This window comes from Anabas testudineus, chromosome 4, assembly GCF_900324465.2.
Source record: "Anabas testudineus chromosome 4, fAnaTes1.2, whole genome shotgun sequence".
Lineage (NCBI taxonomy): Eukaryota > Metazoa > Chordata > Actinopteri > Anabantiformes > Anabantidae > Anabas > Anabas testudineus.
In genome coordinates, this window is record NC_046613.1 from 10,952,182 (window position 1) to 10,976,899 (window position 24,718).

At 41.4% G+C, this 24,718-nt stretch overlaps 2 protein-coding genes across 6 annotated transcripts; one reads left to right on the plus strand and one right to left on the minus strand.

Annotated features, from left to right (window-relative positions):
• The first annotated feature begins 248 nt into the window (after positions 1-248).
• On the plus strand, positions 249-9,118 carry zfyve9b (zinc finger, FYVE domain containing 9b). 2 transcript variants are annotated; one of them, XM_026344960.1, is made up of 16 exons: positions 249-380; positions 1,851-2,656; positions 2,785-2,890; positions 2,970-3,172; positions 3,302-3,413; positions 3,869-3,991; positions 4,092-4,247; positions 4,397-4,621; positions 4,710-4,792; positions 4,877-4,981; positions 5,078-5,228; positions 5,761-5,841; positions 6,092-6,254; positions 6,514-6,619; positions 6,693-6,872; positions 7,399-9,118. In XM_026344960.1, exons 1-16 carry the CDS (start codon positions 317-319, stop codon positions 7,558-7,560), a joined length of 2,826 nt encoding a protein of 941 aa, XP_026200745.1. In that variant the 5' UTR covers positions 249-316; the 3' UTR covers positions 7,561-9,118. The 2 variants fall into 2 exon arrangements, with proteins under 2 accessions (XP_026200745.1, XP_026200746.1); XM_026344961.1 differs by having other exon boundaries at positions 2,785-2,884.
• elovl1b (ELOVL fatty acid elongase 1b) lies at positions 8,641-23,995 on the minus strand. Of its 4 annotated transcripts, none has more exons than XM_026344966.1 (10): positions 23,853-23,995; positions 14,523-14,598; positions 11,135-11,226; positions 10,855-11,045; positions 10,659-10,739; positions 10,495-10,551; positions 10,296-10,401; positions 9,713-9,849; positions 9,267-9,603; positions 8,641-9,185 (listed from the first exon to the last, which is right to left on the minus strand). In XM_026344966.1, the coding sequence occupies exons 3-9, from the start codon at positions 11,193-11,195 to the stop codon at positions 9,274-9,276; spliced, it is 963 nt and encodes a 320-aa protein (XP_026200751.1). In that variant the 5' UTR covers positions 11,196-11,226; positions 14,523-14,598; positions 23,853-23,995; the 3' UTR covers positions 8,641-9,185; positions 9,267-9,273. The 4 variants fall into 4 exon arrangements, with proteins under 4 accessions (XP_026200751.1, XP_026200749.1, XP_026200747.1 ...); XM_026344964.1 differs by adding an exon at positions 13,026-13,076 and having other exon boundaries at positions 8,641-9,603; XM_026344962.1 differs by having other exon boundaries at positions 8,641-9,603.
• Between the last annotated feature and the right edge of the window lie 723 nt (positions 23,996-24,718).

The window sequence follows — 24,718 nt, forward strand, 5'->3', positions numbered from 1 at the left end:
AGCTATCCAACAATCGACCGTGGCTGGTTTATGTCCTACAGCCTTACAGGCTGTGCAGACAGGCTCAGTTTTCACATCTGGCATCATAGCTCTATTGGCTTGTCCTCTGTCCTGCGGTTTGTGTAGACAAGCAGACCGGGGAGGGACATTTCTGCACACCTCTGGAGTTTCTTCAAAGAGCTGCAGAGAGACACGGGAGGAGGGCAATCAGGGGAGGGGAGGGGAGGGTAGAGAGGCAGAGTCATCCCATCCTCTTGTAAGCAAAGCACTCCCGCTTCTGTCCGTTTGCACCCGAACTTGGATGTAACAGGAGAAAATGCTGAAGTTCTTCTCGGCGCGGGATGACGAGAATGAAAGCCTCCTGGGAGCAATAACAGAAGGTAAGAAAGGCATGATCCCAGCAGGGTGGGGGAGTCTTTGCTCCCCATTCACAGCCCTTATTGCAGGGTGATGATACTGCGCGTTAGTGTTTCTCTCTCTCTTTCTCACACACACACACACACACACACACAAAAACGCTGATGCAGCGTTTGGCTGCGCGCACACTCTGCATCATCTGAGCGTGTATGATGTGTGAGCTGCGCACATTGCCGTGTGAGGACCGCCGCTGTCCGCAGCCTCCTCGGATGTCTGGTTGGACGCCGTGTCTGGAGCGAGTGTCCTGCGCGCTCCGCTGTAACAGGATGCGCGCTGAGTGTCGCATTGCCGCCGGCCTCGGTGCCCTCGAGCAGATGAAACACACACACACACACACACACACGTGTGTGTGTGTGTCGAATGCGTCACCATCCCGGGCAGGGTGCGCGCAGCGAGCCGGATCCTGAACCTTCACTCTGTAGCAGGACCAACACGACCGGACCCCCCCCCCCCGTCCTTTCTAATGATTTTTCCTTTTTCTTCTGCAGTGCAGTTTCACCTGGCAAATGAGACGCGGTGTCATTTCCACAAGACGTCATTCTGTTAGTGTTTTCGAAACTACCTGTCCAGCATCCACACGGAGTAGATCGTTTTCATGTCGGGTTTAAACTGAGCAGCTTGTGCAGCCTGTGTTTTAGTCTTGGAAACGTATTGCGTCAAAGATATTAACTGCCAACATACATACTTGATCATTACCATATCAAATAAACCGATAGGGCACAGACCCAGGGGCCCAGCTGGTCAGGGGGCCCCTGGACCAGGAGTAAATGGTAATATTTCTAGCTTTAAATTAACAGGGTTCACTCAAAAGACACTCAAGGGCCACAAAGATATGAAAACCATATGAAAGATGCACACAGATCCACATAATGACCACGTAGAAACAAACAAGACACAAAAAACAAACAAACAACAAAACCGATGAAAAATGACTGCAAAGACATGTTACAAGAGGCAAAAATGACCACAAACAGTTGCAAATCTATCACCAGCTGCAAACTATATGTCTCACACTTACAGGGCATCCTGTATTTCTCTGTACCCAGGAGCTCATAATCTGTCCCTGCACTGGTGACGTGTGCTTGGTCCTCTACCAAAGAGATATAAATTGACTAATAAAGACAATCTGCAATGGTTTTCCTCAGAACAAAACATAAATCTGAAAGGTGTCGAATGGTACTTGATAAGAAAAGCTGTACACAGTCAATTAAGCTCACACACCTCTCAAGGACGACCAAGTGCTAATGTTGCCTTTACTGATGATTGAGAGCTGTGAGGCTGTCGGGGTTACGATATGACACATGCTGTTAAATGGCCACTCAGCACATGGGACAGAGCTTTCCACCGAATGAGTCATTATCAGTGAACACGCACTGCGTGTGTGAGTGCTTCACAGACGTGTTCATGTCATGTCATTGTCCCCCTCAACACAGATGAAGGAGACAATCCATCCCTTCAGGACAGCAAGCACCATTGGCTGAACAGACCCTGTCTCCTGGTGCTCAAAGAGGGGGATGTGTCGAAACCTGGACTGGGTTGTGGACAAATCCGTCCAGAATCTCCTTCTAAAGCTACTTCAGATACAACCGACAGGGGCACTCCTACGACATGTGAACAGAAACTACCCGAACATCCTGCCAAAACAGCTTCACCCTCCCAGCTGGAGGAAGGCAGCTGCACTGTGACCACCATCTCCTCGTGGGGTGAGAGTTGTTTTGAGGAGTCCTCCAGCTCTCTGGTGCTGACCCCTGCCAAAGCCGAATGGCCCGAGGAGAAAACAGAGGAGAAGAAAAGCCAGCCTCTCCCATCGAAGGAGGACTCTGTGATCGAGGAGAAGGAGCTGGAGGAGAGCAGGCTGGAGCAACATGAGCAGTCCTGCAGTACTGAGGCGACTGCAGTACCCTCTACATGTTTACATGAAGAGATGTATGGCAGGGGGTCAAAGGAGCTCCAGAGCTTGTTCAAGGTGACCAGATCTAATGGAGGACATGAGACAAACACCAGCAAATTCCAAGCAGTCGGTGGGGAGGGAGCAATGGGAGATTCTGCAACTTCCCCTGGGCATCCTGATAATGAGTGCCAGCCAAACCCTGTTGGTATTCTGTCCAAGGATAGAGGCGGTGTCCTTGGGGAGGTAGCTCCGGTATGGATCCCTGACGATCAGACTCAGGTCTGCATGAAGTGTGGGGTGAAGTTTACATTTACCAAGAGGAGGCACCACTGTCGCGCTTGTGGGAAGGTAAGGAATCCTTTGATAAAATGTAAATAGATGTCCCCAGGCTGAAAGTCCCCCTATAGTTGATGCATGAAATATGCATGTGTCTGCACCTCTGTCTTTATGTGGTGTCTGCATGTGTGTACCCTCAGGTATTCTGTGCACCTTGCTCCAATCTGAAGTTCAGACTTACACATCTAGATGGAAAGGAGGGACGTGTTTGTGTTTCCTGTCACTCAACCCTCATCAAAAGTGAGCGTAGGTGTATCTCTATTTCAAATGAATTGTTTCTTCAATTAAAAATTTAGCATTAGTAATTCTTACATCTTCTCCTCAGGGACCCCACCAAGGGGAAATAGGAGGGTGTGGTTCGCAGATGAAATCCTCGCCAATAAGCAGTCAGAGTCTGCTCCAACCACGCCGGTGAGAGGGCCAACGTTCTCACCGCTGATGAGAAGAGCACTGGGTGGGCCCTTTAGGAGTCCTGTAGGATCCCCGCAGATTAGGAGAGCCTCGAGGCCACAAGGCACAGCCATTAATGTAGGATCACCCAGAACATTACAGTACACAGATAGATCACAGACAGCGTGTTGCTTGTTTCACAGCTGAGAGGAAAACCAGAAATGTTTAGACAAAAACGTGGGCCCTTTTCTATCCTTCTTCCTCTAGGAGGCGTGCGGACCTTACGGTTGGGGCACCACTGCTTTGGTGAGCAGCTCTGTCAACCTCATCCCCCTGGATGGCCTCCCACCCATCCTTACCTCCACAGGAGTGAAAGGAGGTGAAAGACTAACTCAGTCCTTGAGTGAAGAACTTCTTTTAGTTTCTAGAAGTGCAGATGCTAGTGTTTCCCAGCCTTAAAATGTGCCCGGCCTAGTCTTTTGCTTACTTTTGCTTTTGCATGGTGCAAAAGATAGAAGGAAAGGCACAAAAAGATATGCAAATTAGGCGACTCGATGAAAGCAAGAGCAAATGTGCTGACGTGACAGCTACGTGTTACCAAAACAATAATAAATTTAATAAATGCTGCACGTCCTTGGATCTTATTTAGAGGCAGACCTATACCAAAGCGTATTAATCAATTATCTTAAAATCAAAATTTAATTTAATTACAAACACAAACCTTTATGAACCTAGTTCAGCCACAGCAGATTAAAAAAAAGTTAGAGTTGCCAATACTCAATGTATAGACTGTTACAAAAAGCTGTAGAGTACAGCTGTATTTGTCTTTTTCAGATTATACCGTGGAGGAGCAGCCCTCTGAGATCCTGCTTATTCAGGAGTTGGAGAGCGGCAGGCCCAAGCCTCTGGTGTTTGTCCTCAACGCCAACCTACTTGCTATGGTCAAGCTGGTGAACTGTACATGTCCTTATAATTTATTTTTCACTGGGCAGAATGATTGCACAATAACCACACGTGTGGCCGAGTGAAATGCATCAAACTGTTCTTGTTGACGCAGATGTTAACAGGAAGTGCTGGTGCATGACGACGAAGGGAATGCATGCTGTGGGCCAGGTGGAGGTGGTGGTGCTGCTGCAGTGTCTGCCCGAAGAGAAAAGTTTTCCCAAAGACATTTTCAGCCACTTTGTCCAGCTGTACAGAGACACGCTCACAGGTCAGGGCCGCACATAACAAGCTGCTTGTCTGCTAGAGTTTGAAACTGGCTCCATATTAGTAGTGATGTTGAATGTTGGTGTTGAATATTTGTTCATTTAGAAACTTAACATAATTACACATCTGTCCTTTTCTTCTGTATTCCTGTAGGGAAGGTTGTGAAACACCTGTCGCTTTCTCTGTTCGGCAGTCGTTTCCTGGGCAGCGAGGAGCACGCAGGCTTCCTGTATGTCCGCTCCACTTTCCAGTCCCTTCAAGGCCTTCCTTTGCCAAACCAGCCCTTTGTCTTTGGCCTGCTGGTCCACAGATCAGAGGTAGCCTGGGCCAAAGCCTTTCCCCTGCGTCTCATGCTGCGGCTGGGGGCCGAGTACAGATGTAAGCCAGCCACTAACATGAAACCTTACATCTAAAATGCAAATGTTTCTCTCTGCGGTAATCAACTTACTTCCTTTGTCTTTTCCAGTTTACCCGTGTCCTCTGTACAGTGTGCGCTATAGAAAGCCCTTATTCGGGGACATAGGTCACACAATAATGAGGCTTCTTGTGGTGAGTCTTGCCTTTTGTAAAGGCTTCTGTTTGGTGTTAGAAATCCAGATTTCCTATCAGTATTAAGACATTTCTGTTCCTTAGGACTTTAGGAATTACCGTTATAGCTTACCAATGGTGCCGGGACTCACTGTGGATCTAGAGGCTCAGAGGACCTGCATAAAGATACCGACCGCTGGATATAATGAGGTAACACTACGTCTTTGTATGCCTGTCACCTAGTACCAAATTCATGTCCCTTTCTCCAACTCTTCCTTCCCTTGTTGCCTAATTTTCTCACATTAGCTAATGAAAGCTTTGAATAAGTCCAACGAGCATGTGCTGGCCATCGGGGCGTGCTTCAATGAGACTGCGGACTCCCACCTCATCTGTGTGCAAGGAGACGATGGCCAGTATCAGACACAGGCCATCAGCATTCATTACCAGCCACGCAAAGGTGGGCCACAGTAGCACACTGGAAGGGACATCAGGATATCAGAGTTGTAGTAGTAGATACTGATTATAGGAATATCTATAACTGAGCATCCGTAAAAATGGAAGAGAGGATTTTAATGTAGTCAGGGCTCCTCTGTTTTGTTTTGTTTTTATAGTCATATAGTTGTGTTTCTTGTATAGTTTTTCTTTCCTTGAGATGTGTTGTCTCTTGTCTGTGAAACAAGTTACTGCAGTTCTCATTAGAACAAGCAGTACAGACAGAATATAAAATTGTACATCACACACACACACACACACACACACACACACACACCATACAACTACACACCGTAGCTTCACTGAAAACTGTAGGAAAAGCATGAGACATTTAAGGGAAGCAGTGTACAAGTAGTTAGTGTTGCACTTTCCCTTACACCACACTAGATGGCACTACATGATTTTGTTTTTTTGTTATGGAAAAACACAATGACTGAACCTGCAGTTTACTTCTCAATGGTTAGATGATATTTATATTTTTTTCTTTCTTGTTGCAGTTACTGGGTCATGCTTTTTTATATTCAGCAGTGCTCTGAAAGCATCTGCAGGATACTGGGCCAAGTCCAGCATTGTAGAAGGTAGGATGTCCACTTGTGGGTGGAGGGGTCATCTGGCTGACCTTGACCTTAACCTTCCCACTTGTGGAAAATGTGTCTACATGTTTTAAGTAGTGCATGTTAACATCCCTGCTTTATTCAGAATGTGTCGATCTTTGTATGTGTGTAGTTGTTTGTCTAGGCGTGTGTACATGTTGATGCATGTGTGTGTGTGTGTGTGTGTGTGTGTCTGTTTGTGTGTTTCTCCTGTACCGCTGCTCCCTCTCTTCAGATGGGCTAATGGTGCAGATCACCGTGGAAACCATGGCGGAGCTCCGCCGGTCGCTACGGGAGATGAAAGACTACACCGTCACCTGTGGAAGGTTCGACCAATCAGACAGCCAAGAGCTTGTTTGTGTACAGTGGGTGGAGGAGAAGTGCACTGTGAATAAGGGGTGAGTGTGTTCACTGGTGTAAAGTTCATGTAGCAGCTGCATGAAAAGCTTTTGTGCACAAAGGAAACAATAAAATAATTATATTCACAGAGATACAACTGAAAATGTATCATTAGTAGATTACAGACAACTGTAAATGTGAAGGAAGCAGCGGCCTATAGTTTTAAACAGGCTTTGAAATGAACTACATTAAAATTTGTTGACACTGTAGTAAATTGTTTGGACATGTAATTATCTAAGTAATGTTTGTGTCCTTCAGAGTTATTAGCCCCATCGATGGGAAATCCATGGAGTCCATCAGCAGCATGAAGATGTTCCAGAAGTCAGAATACAAAGAAAATGGGAAGATCATCCGCTGGACAGAAGTACGTATGATGATGCATGTAAAGTAACAACATGTAGCGGTGTCCTCCACATCTGTGTCGCTGTCTTGTGCAGGTCTTCTTCCTGCAGAGGGGGGATCATCCCAAAGGAGGAGTGACTGATTCTGCTGAGCACAACCGGCTTACAGAGCGAATAGCCCGGGCGTTTTGCCTGGCGCTGTGTCCACATCTAAAACTGCTGAAAGAAGATGGGATGGCCAAACTGGGGCTGCGCGTCACTTTTGACTCTCAAGAGGTCAGAAAAAAGATTCTATAGCTGACATATTGTTTCTTACACACAGTATATCCTGCTGGAATTTGACCCTGTGAGCATGAGATGTCATGCACTCATCTTCTGTAAGAAAATTCCATGAATGCTGCTCTACATAGACTAAAATGAGCATGAGAGATGCAGTAACTATACATCATATTTATCATTATTTGACTTTTGCCACATAAGATTAGTTTAGTAGATTAAGTAGTATGCAGTAGAGATTCTGTGAGAACGGCACACACTGTGCATCCTGAAGCACCTCTCACAAGTGTGAGTGGCTTGATGGGCTCTTCTTACAGTATGTACAATAGTGAAACTGCTCCCACAACAGTTCAATGTAGTTGAGGACCAGGGAAAAAAAATATTTTTATATGAACGTGGTTTTATCTCTGATTGTATTGGAATTGTTTCTACCTGTTATTACTTGTTCTTGGTTGTAAAGTGTATGACATGGGCTCCTGGGCGTGACTGTATTAGAACTAATTAGTGGTTTGTTTTGTAATTTCAGGTGGGATTTGTGGCTGGTAGTAACGGGCAGCCCCTCCCTGCTCAGTACCTCAATGCCCTAGATAGCGTGCTCATCCCCGTAGTTCACAGCAGGGGGCGCAAGAGAGGGGAGGAGCCCATCGTGATGGAACTCATCTTTTATATTCTGGAGAACATCACTTAGAGCACACACCCGCACCATTTCATCTTTTCAACCACCCTGGCCCCGGCGCTTCACATCAGTGCTGCCATCGTCTTCAGGGCAATAAAAACATTCAAAGGGCAAACCAGACCACATCTGAGGTCTGCATCTATTCATAGTAGTAGAGGGAAGTGGTCTGACTCTTAAGTGGTTTTCTGATCCCACCCTGCTCTGCAGCAGACAATCTGGGTAAGCATGAAATGTATGGACCATCAGATCAGGGTGTAGTACTTGCACTTTAGCAGCAACTTCATAGCTTGATATCATTTCAAAGTTCAATTCAAGTTCCCTTCTGAAGAATACCTTTAAAGTGGGTGTTGGATTCGGCCCCACAAACTTATAGCTAAGAGAATGACTTGAAGTACTGTATGTGATAGATCTGTAACAATTTGATGCACTGAATGAATGAATGCCTGAAGAATGTTTTCTTACTGGATATAGTTTAATTGATTGCTCATGAAATGTAATGCCAGCCTGGAATTAAACTTGCATCGATGACCAAATCACAGCATGGAAGGACTTTCATCTCTTTGCTACACTGCACATTTCAAAGAAATATGTTCCTCTACTACATTCGTTCTGCAACTATATGCAAATGTTTATATGTAAATATTTTCTTGAAGGTGAATGGACGGATCAGTGGTTCCCAACCTTAACACCTGCTAGATCTTCCTAAAACACCTGGACATAAGTTTGATAAGACATGCATCAACATGCAACAAATCGAAATTTTTATAAGCCACTGGTCAAACCTGGTTAAAGGAAAAGACTGTTCCAGTCTGCAATTTAACCAAAATATGTCACATATTTCCAGGTCTTTTTTAAGGTTTGTACACTTTAAGACAGAACAGATATAAGTATAACTTATCACAGAGTAAATGTGCTCCATTACTGACCCAATGAACCCACTGATGGTTGAGTTCAGTGGGTAGGATCTGGCTTGCAGGATGCCTCCTCTCTTCCTCCAATGATGAATCTTTTTAAACAAAGCAGAATGGGTCTTTTGTTTAAACTCCTACTTGCTCCAGATACTTGGAATAACCAAGACAAGAGGCACAAACATTCAATGCAAATACTCAACTCTTTGTTGCAACAGAGGAATGCCTTACCAGAGGCCTGACAAAAACGTTACATACATTTTTTGCAAGATAAGCATTTTAGCTGTGGGCGAAAATACGGATACAATATGTCAAACAAAATAATTTATGGAATTTCTTTTTATTTTCATTTTAAATACTTACTGTAACAAAAATTTTGAAAGTCTAACACGAATATAATTAGTTTTTTTTGTTTGTTGCTTTTAAAACTATTTACAAAAAAGTATTTTCAAGTTTGAAACTGTACAGTCATTGGTCCACAGGGGGGAGAACACGGGGTCAGATAAGTAGTGGAGGCAAGTGGGGTGAAAGGCCACTAGTGTGATACTCAACTAGGGGCTGCTTTGCAACATCAGTGAAGATAACCTTTAGGTCAAAACATCTTCTCTTCATACATCGTGTTCCATAGATGGTTCCCCAACTCAAAGAAATGAACAAACCAATCAAATGTGGGACCCCATCTGTGGAAATCACTGACCACGTCATTTCCCCATATTTCACGTCTAAAAACTGAAAGAAACACAGCCAAAATTATCTTTGGAATCCGTTTTAACAAGTTTGCATGGTCATACTTCTTGGGTGTTTCCTTACAGAGATCTTAGGCTTTCTTCATCTTGCCCATGTGAGTGCTGCCATTCTCATAGTGAGCAGAGCCGTTGGTGGTGATGGGGGAAATGTGGTTGACGCCGTTGCCGTTCTCATGGTGTTTCCCATTGGTGTATACGGTTGTGCCATTTGGACACCGTTTAATGTCCTGTTTGGGCAATCGCTTACCCTTCACGTAAGCCTGGACCCAAAAGTTGGAGAAGAGCACGAAGAAGAAGGTTCCATACATCCAGACGAGGTGGATGATCAGAGGGTACTGATAGTCACACCTGTCCATGAAGTAATACTGAGTAACGTGGAGAGATACCAAGACAAACTGAATCTGTTGGGAAGAAATCAGGAGTCAGCCAAGAACTTCATATAAAAAAAGAGGACTTTGTCTTTGGGAACAAACATAGACATGATCATTAGAACTGGACAAAGGTGCATACCAGTTGAATGGCAGTCATATATTTCTTCCACCACAAAAACTTCTGGAAGCGTGGTCCAGCAGCAGAAAGGCCATAGTAGAAATACATGATGACGTGGACGGAAGAATTTATCATGGCGTGGAAAGAACCCATTCCACCTAGGGCAATAATCACAGCACACATCAGACTGACTACGAGCCAAACTACCTCTGACCTTGCAAGAAGTTTAAGAGTGCAGAAGGCACACAGGTTTTACGTGGAGGTTAATCTCTCTAGGTTAATCATTTTCTTATGACTAAACAGAATTCAGGAAACATAGCTAACACACACAAAGTTTCTTGAAGTATTAACCAAACTAAGGACATTCTGACTGCACAGGTCTACTGATATGTAGGATTAAGTACATTTACATTTAGTTGTTTGACACTTTCATCCAAAGCGACTTTCAGTGAGGTACAAGGTACAAAGGCAAGCAGAGGTCTGGGTAGTGATCTTACCACTACACTGTCCAGCTGCATTTAGTAAATATGCTTCTCCCCTCTATGTCTTAGTTCATCCTTTAAAAAACATTTCACAAGACAGGATTGTGTTATTGCCTACTGACCAGGTGCATAGCTAACTCCCCACCACCAGGTCCAGGGCATGAAGGAGTGGTGGAAGATGTGCAGGAAGGTGATCTGTCCGTGCTTTTTCCTCAACACAAAGAAGATCTAACAGAGAGGATCTTCATTAGTTAAAAAGAAAACTGAATTTTAAAACACAGGTTGTGCACCAAGATATCAGGTTAAATGGACTAGACTTACTGTGTCCATGAGTTCAATAATCTTGGAGAACCAGAACAGCCAGGCCACCTGAATCATCTAGTAATGGAAAATAAACTTGAGTCAACAGGAAACCAATATGAGCAAGGACATGGCCATAAAATAATCATTTATAACCAATGTGTGAGTAGCAGTGTGCAACTTACTCGAAGGGCTTGAGGACTGTTAGAAGTATCAATTGGATCACATCTCCAGGTATATGTTGTGGCCCATCCAGACATCAAGAACTAAAAGACAAGAAAATTGTATTTACTTTTTGATTCAGAAAGCAGCACTGTAGGAGCATTTGGGTTTTCAAAATGTGGGTGGGAGGATCCCACAAAGAGACAAAGAGCAGCTTACTTCATAGACGATGTATATCGACAGGGCTACTAGAGTGAAGTTGTAGACTATCATGGCTTCCTTTAGCTGGAAAGGTTTACGATTGGCCATTATTCGAGGTCCCAGGTACAGTACAAAGAACAAGTAGCACAGCAATATTGTGGTCATTGGAATGGGACTCTGCATCAGTGGATAGTCTTTCAGTCGTGGATCTAGAGAAAAACAAAACAACTTTATACAAGATACACAAAAAAAGAAGATCTAGATTTTTTAAAAATATTTTCTCAAGTAAATCACCTACCAAATCCTTCAAGAAGGTAATGATAGATGTCCATGGTGTGTGAATAAGTCTCCTGAAGCATGTTTGGCTTCTTATTGTTGTGACCCAATTATCTGCCAAAGAAGAAGAAGAAAAAAAATAAAAAAATAAATCGTCATAGTTATAATCTGTAAAAACTCGACAGTCATGGGACCGTCACCAGACCCGCGACAATTGCAACACATCTTACTCCAGATGTAATCTCTGATTGCGACTAGGAGCTTCAGTTTTTATTCATTTTCTGTGTGAGTTGAATTTTTCTATACACAACATTAAAGAAGAAGAATAAAAAAAAAAAAAAGATGAATAAAAATACCCAATACAAAACCCAAACCCCGAAAACAAAATAACTGTCCACCTCTTTAATTCATTGCATGTGTCTTGCTGGTGATTGCATGTGACCAATAAATGCCATTTTCCTAACACTTCCTGATTCAGCGGGAGTGAAATGCAATTACTGGGACAGAGCAGCTCAACTCTCACCAAACAAACACTCCCACCAAAAATCCCAGGATGCTTTGTCCTGGTTTCAACCACTCATCAGACATGGCCTGATATTAGAGAGGAGGTGCTACAGCTGGGAGGACATCCCTCATCTCACAATAAGGCAGCAGTGCACAGGCTGTTTGTGTGCAGGAGTCATGCCAGAAGTTAAGACACAATAGCCAAACTGTTCTCCTCAAATTATACAAAAAGACAAAGTTGCCAACCGAGGGACTGAACTCTGACACAGACCAGCAAGTTCCTTCATGTAACAAGTTTTATTTCTCATTTTGTGGCAACTACATTTATTACAAACCTTCCACTGCAAGTTTAATCAGTTCAGCTGCAAATATGGCACAAAGTGTTCATCAGAGGAAAGTGCCATGACATGCAGCCTGCACACAGGAATGTTGCTGTGGTTCTCAGATTTAGACATTTTGTGTTGACAAAGCCTTACCCCTATCAAGTGGAAACTATAAAGATTATTCACAAAGAGTAGGACACGCAGGGTGCGGTCTCCTCTCGCCACACTGGACCCAGGGGGGAGCTTTTGTTTGCTGTACAAGTTACAACGCAGAGTTTTCACTGCCCAAGTGCTGAACAGCCCTCCTTAAGTCAATATAATTAAAAGATAATAATTTCAGGCTGTGGAAGGAACAACAGGGAGCTGAGCTCACAAGGGTGCTTGTAGAAATGACAAGTAACACAGTAAGAGGATATTTAAGAGTAAACAGCAGCTACACACTTTACCAACTTTGAGTTGGTTTGAGGTTTAAGGATTTCAACTTGCTTTTGGAATCAAAATAAACTTTCACTGTGTCAGGATATGTTACTTACAAGGAAATGTAGGAAGTCAATAAATGCCAAATATATCACTTCAAAAGTTGCAATCACTGTGGAAAATAAACACCAAGACCATTTTACACACTTCAAAGCAACTGGATGAAAACACAATAGCCCTTGATCTGCTTATGTTAATACAAAATCTTCATCACAAAAGGAGCTTAAGGAATAAACCTTGAATTACATAAGTTTTAAAGTTTTTGATCAGTAAAACAGATTATCTCACGAATTGGACATTCCTCTTCTTTTTGCACACTTGCAGTTTGTTCAGCTCAACGTTTCTCAGCTGTCAACACCAACTTTATCTTTCTGGTTGATCTTGTTGGTGATGATGTATCCAGCATTCCAGACTACTTTATGACAGCCACACTAACTTCTTTCCGGTGACACAGTGAAACTGAAGTGGTCTAGTGACAGGCCTCAGTCTGATTACTAAAAGTGTAAGCACTTTTAATGTTATGGTATTGTGCAACAGTTCAGGTACATACATTTCAGAAAAGCTCTGCCTGTTTTTGAACTTATTAGGCATTTGGTTGGGTTCCCTTACATTTCTCCAAGAGTACCATCATGTCTGTAGTGTTGTGTAGTTTGTCTTGTTCTGAGGAAAAATGCTCAAGAGTTAAATTGATCAGATCATACTTAACAGTAATGTTGAATTTGTTGGGACAAGTTATCTACATTATTTTCATAATTTGTGGAAATATTAAAGGAGTTCTTAACACCAACATTATCCCTTAAAGGGCATTTTCACCAATTTTCCACAATTTTCTAGTTCGGGACTACAGTCTCCATAGTGTGAGCACGGACAATTTCCTCCAGCTCCAGCATTCATAGACATCCACTCTCAAATAATGCCAAGGCATTCAAGTTCAAAACTGACTTAAATAATTGATAATTCATTAAATTTAAAAGGTTGAGTAGGTTTGTAAGCACCAGTTTAATTAGATTAAGATTATTTTGCAGACACAATGTATAAGATTTTGTATAGTTTAATAGTATTTCTGAATACAAGTTATACAAATTTAAAAGTTTTCATCTTTAAATTATGGAATTAAATTCAGCTTCGTTTTTTTTTTAAATCATTATTATTTTTTTAATACTGACGAATGACAAAACTGGTGCGAATCAGGGGGCTGTCTCATGATCACACAGGAAAAAGAAAACATGTATCTTAAGACCCAGATGAAGAAAATCTGGAGAGAAATGAAAAAGAAGTCCCTTCCACTCCAGCACAGTGAAACCACAAAACCTGCAATCAACTGTTTAACAAGACCTATCAGCAGTTACTATACCTCACCGAGCTCATTTACTGCATCTGTGACGAGCAAAGTCAGAAATAATGACACCACAGCACTGCTTCTAATCTACACCAATTAAAGGTTTTTGTATGGCCTCAGAATCTGGAGAGGCAGTAAGAAACAATCCCAACTGAGCTCAATTCAGTGGTCATGGCTCTTTAACTATGTCAGCAAGACTTTCTTTTAAGGACAAAGGTCAAAACATCAGTTTTATTTACATGACAGTAACATACAACAACATACAGAGTTTAACTACACCAACTCATCATTGTGATGAAACTAAATATGTTCCCGTTTAAAAAAAAAAAAAAAAAGAAGAAAAGGCCACCACAACAATCCATTCAGTGCTTTGACAAGGAGAGTGGTTTACATTTACCATGGAGATGTAGTGAAGTGGAAAGGGAGAGGAACCTTTCCTATGAAAGCCATGTCAGTGAATCATAGGGATGGAAAAAGGGAGCTCACACTCACGAGGTACAAGTTAATGAACAAGCTGGAACAGAGATGAAGGCAGAAAGAAAAAAAAAAACCCACCACGCAGAGGGTGGCTGTCATAGCCCCATGAGTTCGAACATACAGTGATGTTTTGGATACAACATTTAAAACTGCACAATCTAAAAACACCAAATCACCAGACAGACGCCTTCTGATAGAGGGAGTGGAGAAAAAAAAAACCACACGCATCATAGCTGTTCGACATGTGGGCACAAGTTAGTTCACCCTCTACTTAACTTTGAGCAACTTACCTTATTGAGGCTCTTCTTAAATGTAATGTGGACTCCTTCAGTCACAGCACGGCTGAGCTTCTCTGTAAACTTCAGGCTGCAGCGGCAGCAGTAAAGAGAGAGAAAACGGAGAGACAGAGACAGAAAGACACACACACACACAGAGACAGAGATGGAGTAAAGGAATGAGAAAGTTAGCTGACAAACTGTGACTGGTACAGCAGTCTTCAAATCCCCACCCTCCCTGACTCACACAGTGGATGAATAACTAGCTCACAGAAGGAGAGGGAGGGCGAGAGGCAGAGAGAGAGAGAGAGAGCACTGTGTGTAAGTGAGCGTCCGAAAGTACAACTAGGGTGAGAGTGAGACGCCTCTTTAACCCCCCCCCCCCCCCAACACATCTACATACATATAAAAAAAACCAAAAACTTCTGTGACAGCTGGCCTAACTTCAACAATCGGGTGATTCCTTCTTTTATACTCCTGGTCATACCTTGCACTCCCTGAAACACACAACTCTGGAGTCGCCCTGTTTTCTCTCGGGGTGGGTCGATATTATTCACAGGCACCGGGAGAGAAATCAGTGGAGACTCTGTTATCATGAAGGGGGCCATTGTTATGCCTGTACAGGCTCTCTAGTCGGCCGACACCCATAAAGCAAAACTAGTTTCCATTTCTTTTTCTTGTGTTGTGGGACAACCAATGTAACGGTTACATAAAACTGAGAAGTCCTCATTTCCCCACAGCTCACAGAAGAAAACTCCATCCGGGTTTGGTAACCAAAATTGAACACTTCCCCATCCAATGTTTCTCTCAACTGTTAAGTTCTTATTGTCTATGTAAGCTAGTTTACCCATTACGATTTAAATTCTGCTTAATATTGGCACACAGCTACTAAAGAAAGACTAAGAAAGCTTGTTTCAACATAATAGCACAACTTGACATTGGCTATGAAACATGACAACCCAGAAGGGGTGAAAAGAAAAAAATGAAACAAGCACGGTGACTAGTCATAAAACATGATGTTTACACTCAGGGTTGGACAGTGAGGTTAATGGCAAACCAAAGCGATCACTGCAAGAACACGTGAGTCACACTATAATGCTTAAAATTCTTGTGCGTTGCGTAAAGACGCTCTACGATAGGAAATCACTCACTGATCTCACTGCCACACCCAATCAATCCAGGGAAGATTGAGACATAATCATAGTAGATGCATTTTTCCATTTACCAATTTGTGTTTTTTGGCAGCTCGTGAATCAGCCACTACGCCTGCATGAGGAAACCCCGTGTCATTCACAACTTCTTCAGATTTACACATGACACACACATAGGCACGTTTCAGAGCTCAAGTTTAGCATTGCTCATCAATCTGAAATAGCAGATTAGGGGCTCAATTGTCTTGCAAAGCTAGACTCATTAAAATTTGTTTTGGAAAGCAAATAAGTAAATACTGCAATTTAAAAAAAACACCCAAAACTTTAAACTGTTAAATGATATTAAAAGAGTATTTCATAGTATAGTTTGTATTCAAAACAAGCATTTGTAAATCCTGCATCATTGTGAAAACCCAGTTTTCACTGTGCTTACCCTAACTCGTCTGGTTTTACCTGTCACGCTGGCCCTGGGGGTACTAAGGGGTGGGGGGAGTGTTGACAGTACTCGCGTACATTTTAGCTCCTCCTCCAAATACCGAAACACACCCGACAACAGAAGAGATCATCGTTCTGTTATAGTCACTGACAAGTGCCATTTCAAATATGATAGTCATCTTGTTCTGTAGAACAACACCTCTTTCCATTTTGCAAAATAAGCAAAGCATGAAGTGAATACGGAGATAAACGGAAATGCCACTTATGGTGGTTTACAGAAGGGAGTTATCTAACTCCCTGTCTGCTCATGTGTTTGACTTCTGAAACATCAACGTCATCAAAACTGCTCTCCATACGATATATATACACACACGTGTACATATTTCTTTCAGTGTTGTTCAGTCTACTTTTTCAGAAACCACAAGTCATTCATTCATTCATGTGAGGGAGATGACACAGCAACTCTTTGGTTCTTTTGGACATTTGTGAAATTAAGTTATAAATGTTCATGTTTGAATTCAAATCTGATTGTCAGACCAACTTTAAGAGGAAGAGTTTACCAACCCAACGTTTCCTCATTACCAGTAAACTCAAATTTATTTAATGTATATAACAGTAATTGTACAAAGTTTTAAATCTATATTCATTCAAGTGTCAAATTTAATTTTATATTAGCAGTTTTTTCCTCATCCATCTATGTGAAAAATTATATTTTGGATTTTGCTTGTGCTGAGATTGTTATAATATTGTTGATACTAAAAGGGTTTGACTTCTGCAAGGAGAGAATATTTACAATACTTCACTCTTCAACAACCCATGATATTGGTTTAAAGTTTAATATCCAACAGTCTACTGAAAAGACCTCCGGGCGAATGATCCACATCCGATGTTTGCTGAAACAGGCAGAAAACAGAACCTCACCTCCTCCACACAATCAGAGTTGGGGGCCATCTGTAAATTGTCAGACTCTCAAAACACCCAATCTGACATGATTTTTTTGTAGAAATATTCTTGCTATATTTCATTACCTTGAAAGTCATGTCCCGTGTTCTCCACTGCTGCAGACATAATGTTAGTGGAGAACTGATTTCTACTTCAGACACCAGAAGTCGGGATTTAATCAAACTGTGACTTCGACTAAACATAACCACTCTTATGCAATCAAAAGCAGTCGGTAAAACTCCAGTGACTAGACCGGTACAGTTTCCATGGCACAGTGCCAAACAAAATGCATTTGCCTTTTTTAAAAACAGCAAACAGTTCACACTACTAAATACTAGAAAGACCACACATCTATAATTTTATCGCGAAATGCTTATAAGCTTAATAAAATTGATTAAATCCACAACCAGCAGGATTTAAAGTGTGATTGACAAGTAACGGCTAAAGCTTAATTCTGATCTAATAATGACCTCAGTATTTCCATGGATGCCACAGACTTCAAAACTTAAATGCAGGAGCATGCACATTATGGCTGTGAGCACAAGTCTCACAATATTTCCACCGGCATGTGGCACACTGATGTGAAGAGTCCAACTTTACTGCCAAGACCTTGTCACCTTTGACACTTAAACACACAGATTTCTTTTGGTTCCTACATGTGATCACAACTTAGCTCACCTCGGCTCAAAGGCAGTAACTTAAACAAATGCCAAGGTAAACATGATTTAAATAAATAATAACTATAACTAATAGCTTGAGAAAACAGAAAAGTCAGTGAGCTCCTCCTAGCCCCCAAGGGAGGGCGTGGTCCCTGTAGAGATGTTCTTAGTCCATATACAGATGACATAACCATAAAATAACAGAGATAAAATGAGGTCTATTCATTCCACACTGGTTACAACTCGATCTCATCCAAACTTGTTCTGCTGCTCCGTCACCTAGAGGCGAACCCAAGTGTGTCTGGACGGAAACATGAGCGCTCAAACGTGCAGAGCAAAAACATACACAGCAAACTATTTTAGCAATTAAGTATTGCTGGAAGATGCCATTACTTAGGTTTAGGGGATTAGTATGCATGTTGGTACATATACAGTACTGTGCAAAAGTATTAGGAAACGTACGTCTCAGTGCGGTGTAAAAAAACAAAAACGAGGGAAAGAAACAGCTTCTGTAGGCTAAAGAGACAAATATTGAGTGTGACCTCTGTAGAGGAATATGGAAAGGTCAATGACAAGGAGTGGAAGACTCATAGCAAGGACCCGGCTGCATGTGGCAGCTTCATCTGGATGCCAAGTTGACCAAGTTGATCCTTCCAAAGTCTGAAGAAGCTTGATTGGTAATGGTTTTTGTGTTTATAGTTGTTCTAATGTAAAAACTGAGAAATGTGGTCATTGTAGCATTAAACAAATGTATTTTTGGCCTAGGATGTTTGCACAGTACTGTAAATAATATATCTATATATATGTATAACATCAAAAATCAATTACATCAAATCTGGAGTGACACCTTGTTGTAAGTCAAACAATCCTCTCAGACTTGAATGCACCCCTGGATTTTAACAATGTACGGAAGATTTGTGGTATGAAAGACATGATTGCTATTCATCATAATTAAAAAGCTGAGCACAATGTGTTCATTTAAGAAGCACATCTTAAAAGACAAACTAACCCAATACTAGCTCCCCTCCAAATCACAGGGGTGTTGTTGAATGTGCCTTGGGACTGACATGTCTGCACAATTTTCCCTTCATTTCTTTTGAGGGTGTGTGTTGTGGGAGCAGTATTGACAATAATGACCATTCAACACTGGCCTCATTTTCTTCACAACCCTCCCTCCTCCGTGTCCCCCATCTGCAGGTCTCATACCACAATTCCACCGGGACCGTTTTGTTGTGTCCTCTGCACAGCTTCAAACATCACTGGTAGCATTTCAAAAGCAGAGCAGCTTGTTGTGGTTCTTTCCTTTGTCTTTGTTTGATTCAGAAAGCATAAAGGGAAAGTTAATTTCCACAGTAGCATCCATTGGCCAGTGCTTCATCCCCATATTGAAGTATAACAGCCTGCTGACTTTTACTAGCAAAGATGTCTCACTCTGGTCAAGTAGTTGGAGGTTTCTAGTGTAATCGGGGAACGTAATTATATGCACTCAAGAAATCTGGTTATTGGAAATCCAAGTATAGATGCAGCAAAAGAGTAATCTTTATTCTCCTCTGCCCTGGGCTGATTTTGAAGTGTGGTCCACAGTTTTTGGTCATATGGAGAAAGAAAAGTTTTCTGATAGCATTAAGTTTCTTGCTCTCTCATGATTTTATTATTATTTTTTTTTTAATATGTATTTACAGTAATACCGACAGCGCTGTGAGGGTGAGACACACAGTGGCAGTCAGAGCTATTTACAACTCAACATGTTTAAAAATCAAGAAATGCATGGTGAAAAGTGACGTTATTTACACGTCTACAGGGAACTCTGTGTTGGTTTCAGTTTTATTTTAATTTTGGACGGACCAATTATGTTGCTCCATGTAATCTCTCCTTTCATCCAGGAGCACTTCGCAGTTGAGTAGTAGTAGTGGTACTACTAGTAGTAAAGTGTCGGTGGCCTTTGTTATGCACATGCACTTGTAGAAAGTCCAATAGAAACCTAGCTGCGTGTTTACATGGCAGAGTGATCTGCATTCTCCAGGAGCAATCCCCCTTAAGAAATCAGGTTTCTTTAATCCACTACCCCAATCACGGTAACCAGATTTACGGTTTATACTAAAGAAATCAGCTTTCTAGCCGACTGTAACCCGGGTACTTGAGTGCATGTAAACACACTAATTGTTCAGTGGTGCTTGAATGTGATTCTTTCCCCACTGACTTGCAGTAGACACAGCATAGTGCAATTTACTTAAGAGGGTCTGGCACAAATACCTAAAACACAGTCACTCTGAAACTACATACTGGTGTTTTACATTGAATGTAAACACTTATGGATCAAAGACAACTCACACTTAACAAAATGCAATTAGCTAAAATACTACTGCATGCAAATACAGGTTGATCTCAATAAATTAAAATATCACAAAATTTATTTGTTACACAGATCAATACACAGTCATATATTCCAACTGTTTATTTCTTTTAATGATGGCCCAAAATTCACCATGTCAGAAAATTAGAATATTACATAAAATACATTTTAAAAAAGTTTTTTTTTTTAGCACAGAAATGTTGTTTCTACGTGGTTTGGGTCAGGCGAGTTTCCTAGCCATTCAAGCACGGTAATCCCATGGTCATTAAACCAGGTATTGGTACTTTTAGTGTGTGGGCAGGTGCAGAGTCCTGCTGGAAAATGAAATCAGCATCTCCATAAAGATTGTCAGCTGAGGGAAACAGGAAGTGCTCTAGAATTTCCTGGTAGACAGCTATGCTGACTTTGGACTTGATAAAACAGAGAGGACCAACAGCAGCAGAGTCAGAGAACATTTAAAGGTGTTTTAAGCTAATAAGTTGATCACAGTGTAACACCATGAGTCTGCAACATTAAACTTTTTTTAGAATAATCAAATTTTTTGAGATACTGAATTTTGGGTTTTTTTTATTAGCTGTAAGCCAGAATCATCAAAATTAAAATAAATAAAATGTAAAAATATATCGCTGTATGTAGTGAATTATTATAATATACGAGTTTCACTTTTTAAATAAAATTACTGAAATAAATTAACTTTTTGATGATATTCTAATTTAGTAGTTCACCAAGTAGTTCAAAAGAGTACAATAGAAAAACTGTTTAAACTTTTAATTCATCTACACAACCCAAGCTAGTCCAAATACCAAATACCACCCAGAAGCCACCATGTGTCCAACAACAGATGGTTTTCTTGACCACTCAGCAGTGTGTCATCATAGCTGGATTAAAGCTTGCCCAAAAAAATAAAAAAGAAACCAACACATGCACTCCAGACATGAGCGTGATTGAGCGGGTAGACAGAGCAGGATTATTCAAATATTTACACTGACTGGAATGATAGGACTTTGATGACTGCAATGACGTGTCAGTCAAGAATTTCCAAGACACCGACAAAAACCTTCACTTCGACCTTCACTTTTCTTTTTGCATTGTATTAAAATGAGATGGGGGTGGCCTTTTACACCAATTGTTATTGACTTATACGATAAACGGACATGACGTCAATCATTTTTGTTGACCTTGATATTGCCCACTGTGTACATAAGATTGAATGTCGTCATCAACATTTTAACCTGATGTGTTGATACGTTCTCTTTAGTTGTGATGTGTGAATGTGCCGAGATCCACAGGATATTTCCAATGTTTCGCCAAGCGGTGGGTGGAAGCAACAGGCAAAACAACACGATCCAGCAGGTGGAGTAGTTATTGTGCATTGAACACAAAGATATAAAGTAGATGGCAGTGAATGGGCTCCATGAGAACGATCACCCTCGATTTAGCATGCAAGTTACCCAGCAAGCTAATCTGTGTTACTGTAACTTTGACAGTTTGAGTCACATGAGATTGTAACATGCACGAAAACAAAACAAAACTGAGGAACAGAAGTTCTAAGGAGAACAATGTGGTGTGGAGGCGTCCACATGCTCAGGAGCAACACAAAATGTCATTTGAGTTTCTGAAACTCCGCATCAGTGACAAAAAGTTATTTTAAAGTATCAGTAACACTGTCCCAATTATTTCTGAGACAATACATCACCCAACAAAAGTAGATATTGTGACAGGGATATTCACTGGTACTTAATCTGATACACACACAAAAAAAAAGGGGCAATGACACTGCACAGACTTCATTATGTTGAAATTCTGGCCACACCTAGACTAAACACACTTTTGAAGGTTGCACTAAAAAGATTTATATTGCATGTTTGGGGTTATTACTGATAGCACGAACTCCACCAGTCACAGCAAGATAGACAACAAAAGAAAAAAAAAAAAAGTTATTTCCTAAAATATATAAGGGTTCTCTGTTCAAAGATAGCTGAACTCTGAACACTGGAGAAATATACATACATTTACAAACTAATAAGTTGGAACTGCTTATTAGATCATTTTTACACAACAAACCCATGAATTTTACAGACAGTCAGCGTTAAAATTACAACAAATAGAAAGTTAACAGCCTATGGTCATGAAGCTGCTACTTTCCAATCTAGAGACTGACATAATGTTCAAACACCCTGCTGAACATAACTTTGTATTTGTTATATGAATATCCAAGTTCCTTACCATTTGTATTTTTAAATAAAAACAAAGCAATAAATATGACCCCTGGGTTAGATAAAAATAAACCTAGCGTAAACAAAGATAGCCGTCCTCAAGCCTTCATAAATGCATCGTAAGGTTCTGATAGTGCTAGAGAAGATGTTTAACACTAAACATCCTGAAAGTATGTGTTAAGAGAAGAGTGAAAACACTTGCAGCTACCTAGCAGAGGATTTCAGTATAGCTGCTAAGTGACCAACAGGAGAAGACTGACTGCAATATTTGAGCGTCAACATTCACTATGCTGCTGTAATATTTACCTTAGACACACCTGCACTAGCTGACCTTGAGGCCCTTTGTCTCCATCCCCCTCGTTAGTTACAGCTAACGTTTACAAGTCTACAACCAGTTAGGGAGCTATTATCTTTAGACCATTATCTGGCAACAGAAGCGTCAATGACAGCAAACAAACATGATTTACTTCCATGTAGTAAAATATCATGATTAGTTAGGCCGAACATTAATCATTCGCCATTCGATGAAATTTAAGCTGCAGTTTTCGTACTGTGAAGCTGCAGTTAAAGTTTTACATGCAACGATTCTGGACATTCAGAAGAAGATGGAAGATAATCCTAATGTCAAAGAGAAAGAGCCGATACTAGCTTCAGAGTCAAAAAGTATGTTAGTTGTCTGGACATATTCTGGTTCTAGATATGCAGATAAACATGCTTAAACATGTATAGTGCCAAATGTGCCAGGTTAAGGTAGCAACCATGCAACTTAACAAATCAAATTCCTTCCAACATTTAGAAAAGCACCATTGCTTAGCCACTAAACTGACTTTTTACTGACATCTCCATGACTTTCTTTTCACTCAAGAACAGGTCAAAGTCAAGGTGAGTTATAGCTGATCACAGCGTGTTTAACCACTATGTGGTAGTTGTGTCACCTGTTGACATAAGCTAACCCGTCAAGTGGAGTGAAGACACAATATTGTGCTTTCTGACGAAACATGAGTCACAAACTGGACCTACCCAGACTGAAAGACCAGGTGTAACACCTGTGGGCAGCCTTATGGTTAAATTCAGACCAGCAGGTAAGGTTTAGTACTGATCAACTAAGGTCAGGCTCTATAACTCACAGATATAAAGGGGGTGGAGGGAGTCCTGCTGTCAGTGACCTTTGTCCGCGGCCCAGGTGCAAATCATGACTAACGGGAAGATACAGGATGTAACATGAACAGCTCAAATAACTAAACCAACTCAACGCTACGCAAATTTTACGCTCAAGTCCCCGTTTAAAATGGATGCACACTTTGTCACAACACCGGACACGATGTCACCGGGGGCTAACGCCCAACTTTTATCCGCTTTAAACAAAATCCACGTTTGATCCATAGCCAAAAATGTGTGTTTTAGTTGTCGTCTGATGTATTACAGTTGCGAGAAAAGCACAGCAAACCAAGCCACCTGAATGAATTCAACTTGAACCGGCAGAGCTGTGCGCCCTTACACATCCCAAATTAAGCGCACCTCCAAAGCTAATTAGCGCGAAAAGTCACCACCGAGCTAATTTGATGCACACTGTGTCAAAAGATACTTACTTTAGCTAAATGAAACCCGCTGAGTCTGTCGAGAGGAAGCTGACAATTTGGCCGACGCGTGTCTGAAGTTAGCTCTGCTTCCTCTTCCTTTCTGCTTAAATCTTCCTCCGGACCCAACCCTAGTTTGGTGGAGCTGGAAAAAAGGTGGAGTCATCTGTACCCTGCTGTGGATTGATGTCGCCTAATATGGACGTAATCGACCGACTGTCCAAGATCAGGAAACCCAAATCAATCAATGCTGCATTATTTCATCTGGTTTCACTGTCACTTGTCGAGTGATGCTCACTCAGTTGATCAATTGAGGTGTTATTTAGTCTTCCTCTGATGGACCTAAACACTGATAAACAGTACATTATTAACACGCTCAAGGTCAAACCAACACCTCCTACAGAAAGTCATATTACAAGGCTTTTTGCATTAATTGGTGGCATTATTATTTTACAAGTATAATAGTCTAGGGTGCAGCCTCACACTAAATTAAAGCATCTGCCAAATTATTAAATGTAAAAAACTAAATGAGATGTCTGGTGGGTTTGTGTGCGCAAATCTAAAAACGTGCATGTGAACCAAATAGAAGTACCCACTCCCACATTTTATTGTGTTTAACAATGGTTATCTTCCACTGGGCACACAGTAGAATAAAAAGTGACACGATTTACACAGCACTGTTATCGCTTTGTGGTTATTTCAGGCTTAAAATCGGTGAATAACAGAATTTAAACCCTTTGGAGATAACGGTCTGCTTATACATGTCTGTCAATGAATAGCAGCAGCGTACATACTCTGTGCAAACTATACCTCCGTTCAGGTATGAGCCAGTTCATTTAACACATCTTAGATAAAAAAGATCTGATGCGGATTACTTT

Excerpts from the sequence above, each read along its gene's own strand:
- zfyve9b (XM_026344960.1), top strand. The coding sequence starts at position 317 with ATGCTGAAGTTCTTCTCGGCGCGGGATGACGAGAATGAAAGCCTCCTG. Across the intron at positions 2,657-2,784 it reads ACTGTCGCGCTTGTGGGAAG|GTATTCTGTGCACCTTGCTC; the intron begins GTAAGGAATCCT and ends GTGTACCCTCAG. Across the intron at positions 4,248-4,396 it reads GTACAGAGACACGCTCACAG|GGAAGGTTGTGAAACACCTG; the intron begins GTCAGGGCCGCA and ends GTATTCCTGTAG.
- elovl1b (XM_026344966.1), bottom strand. The coding sequence starts at position 11,195 with ATGCTTCAGGAGACTTATTCACACACCATGGACATCTATCATTACCTT. Across the intron at positions 10,740-10,854 it reads CGATATACATCGTCTATGAA|TTCTTGATGTCTGGATGGGC; the intron begins GTAAGCTGCTCT and ends CTTGTCTTTTAG. Across the intron at positions 10,402-10,494 it reads TTATTGAACTCATGGACACA|ATCTTCTTTGTGTTGAGGAA; the intron begins GTAAGTCTAGTC and ends CCTCTCTGTTAG.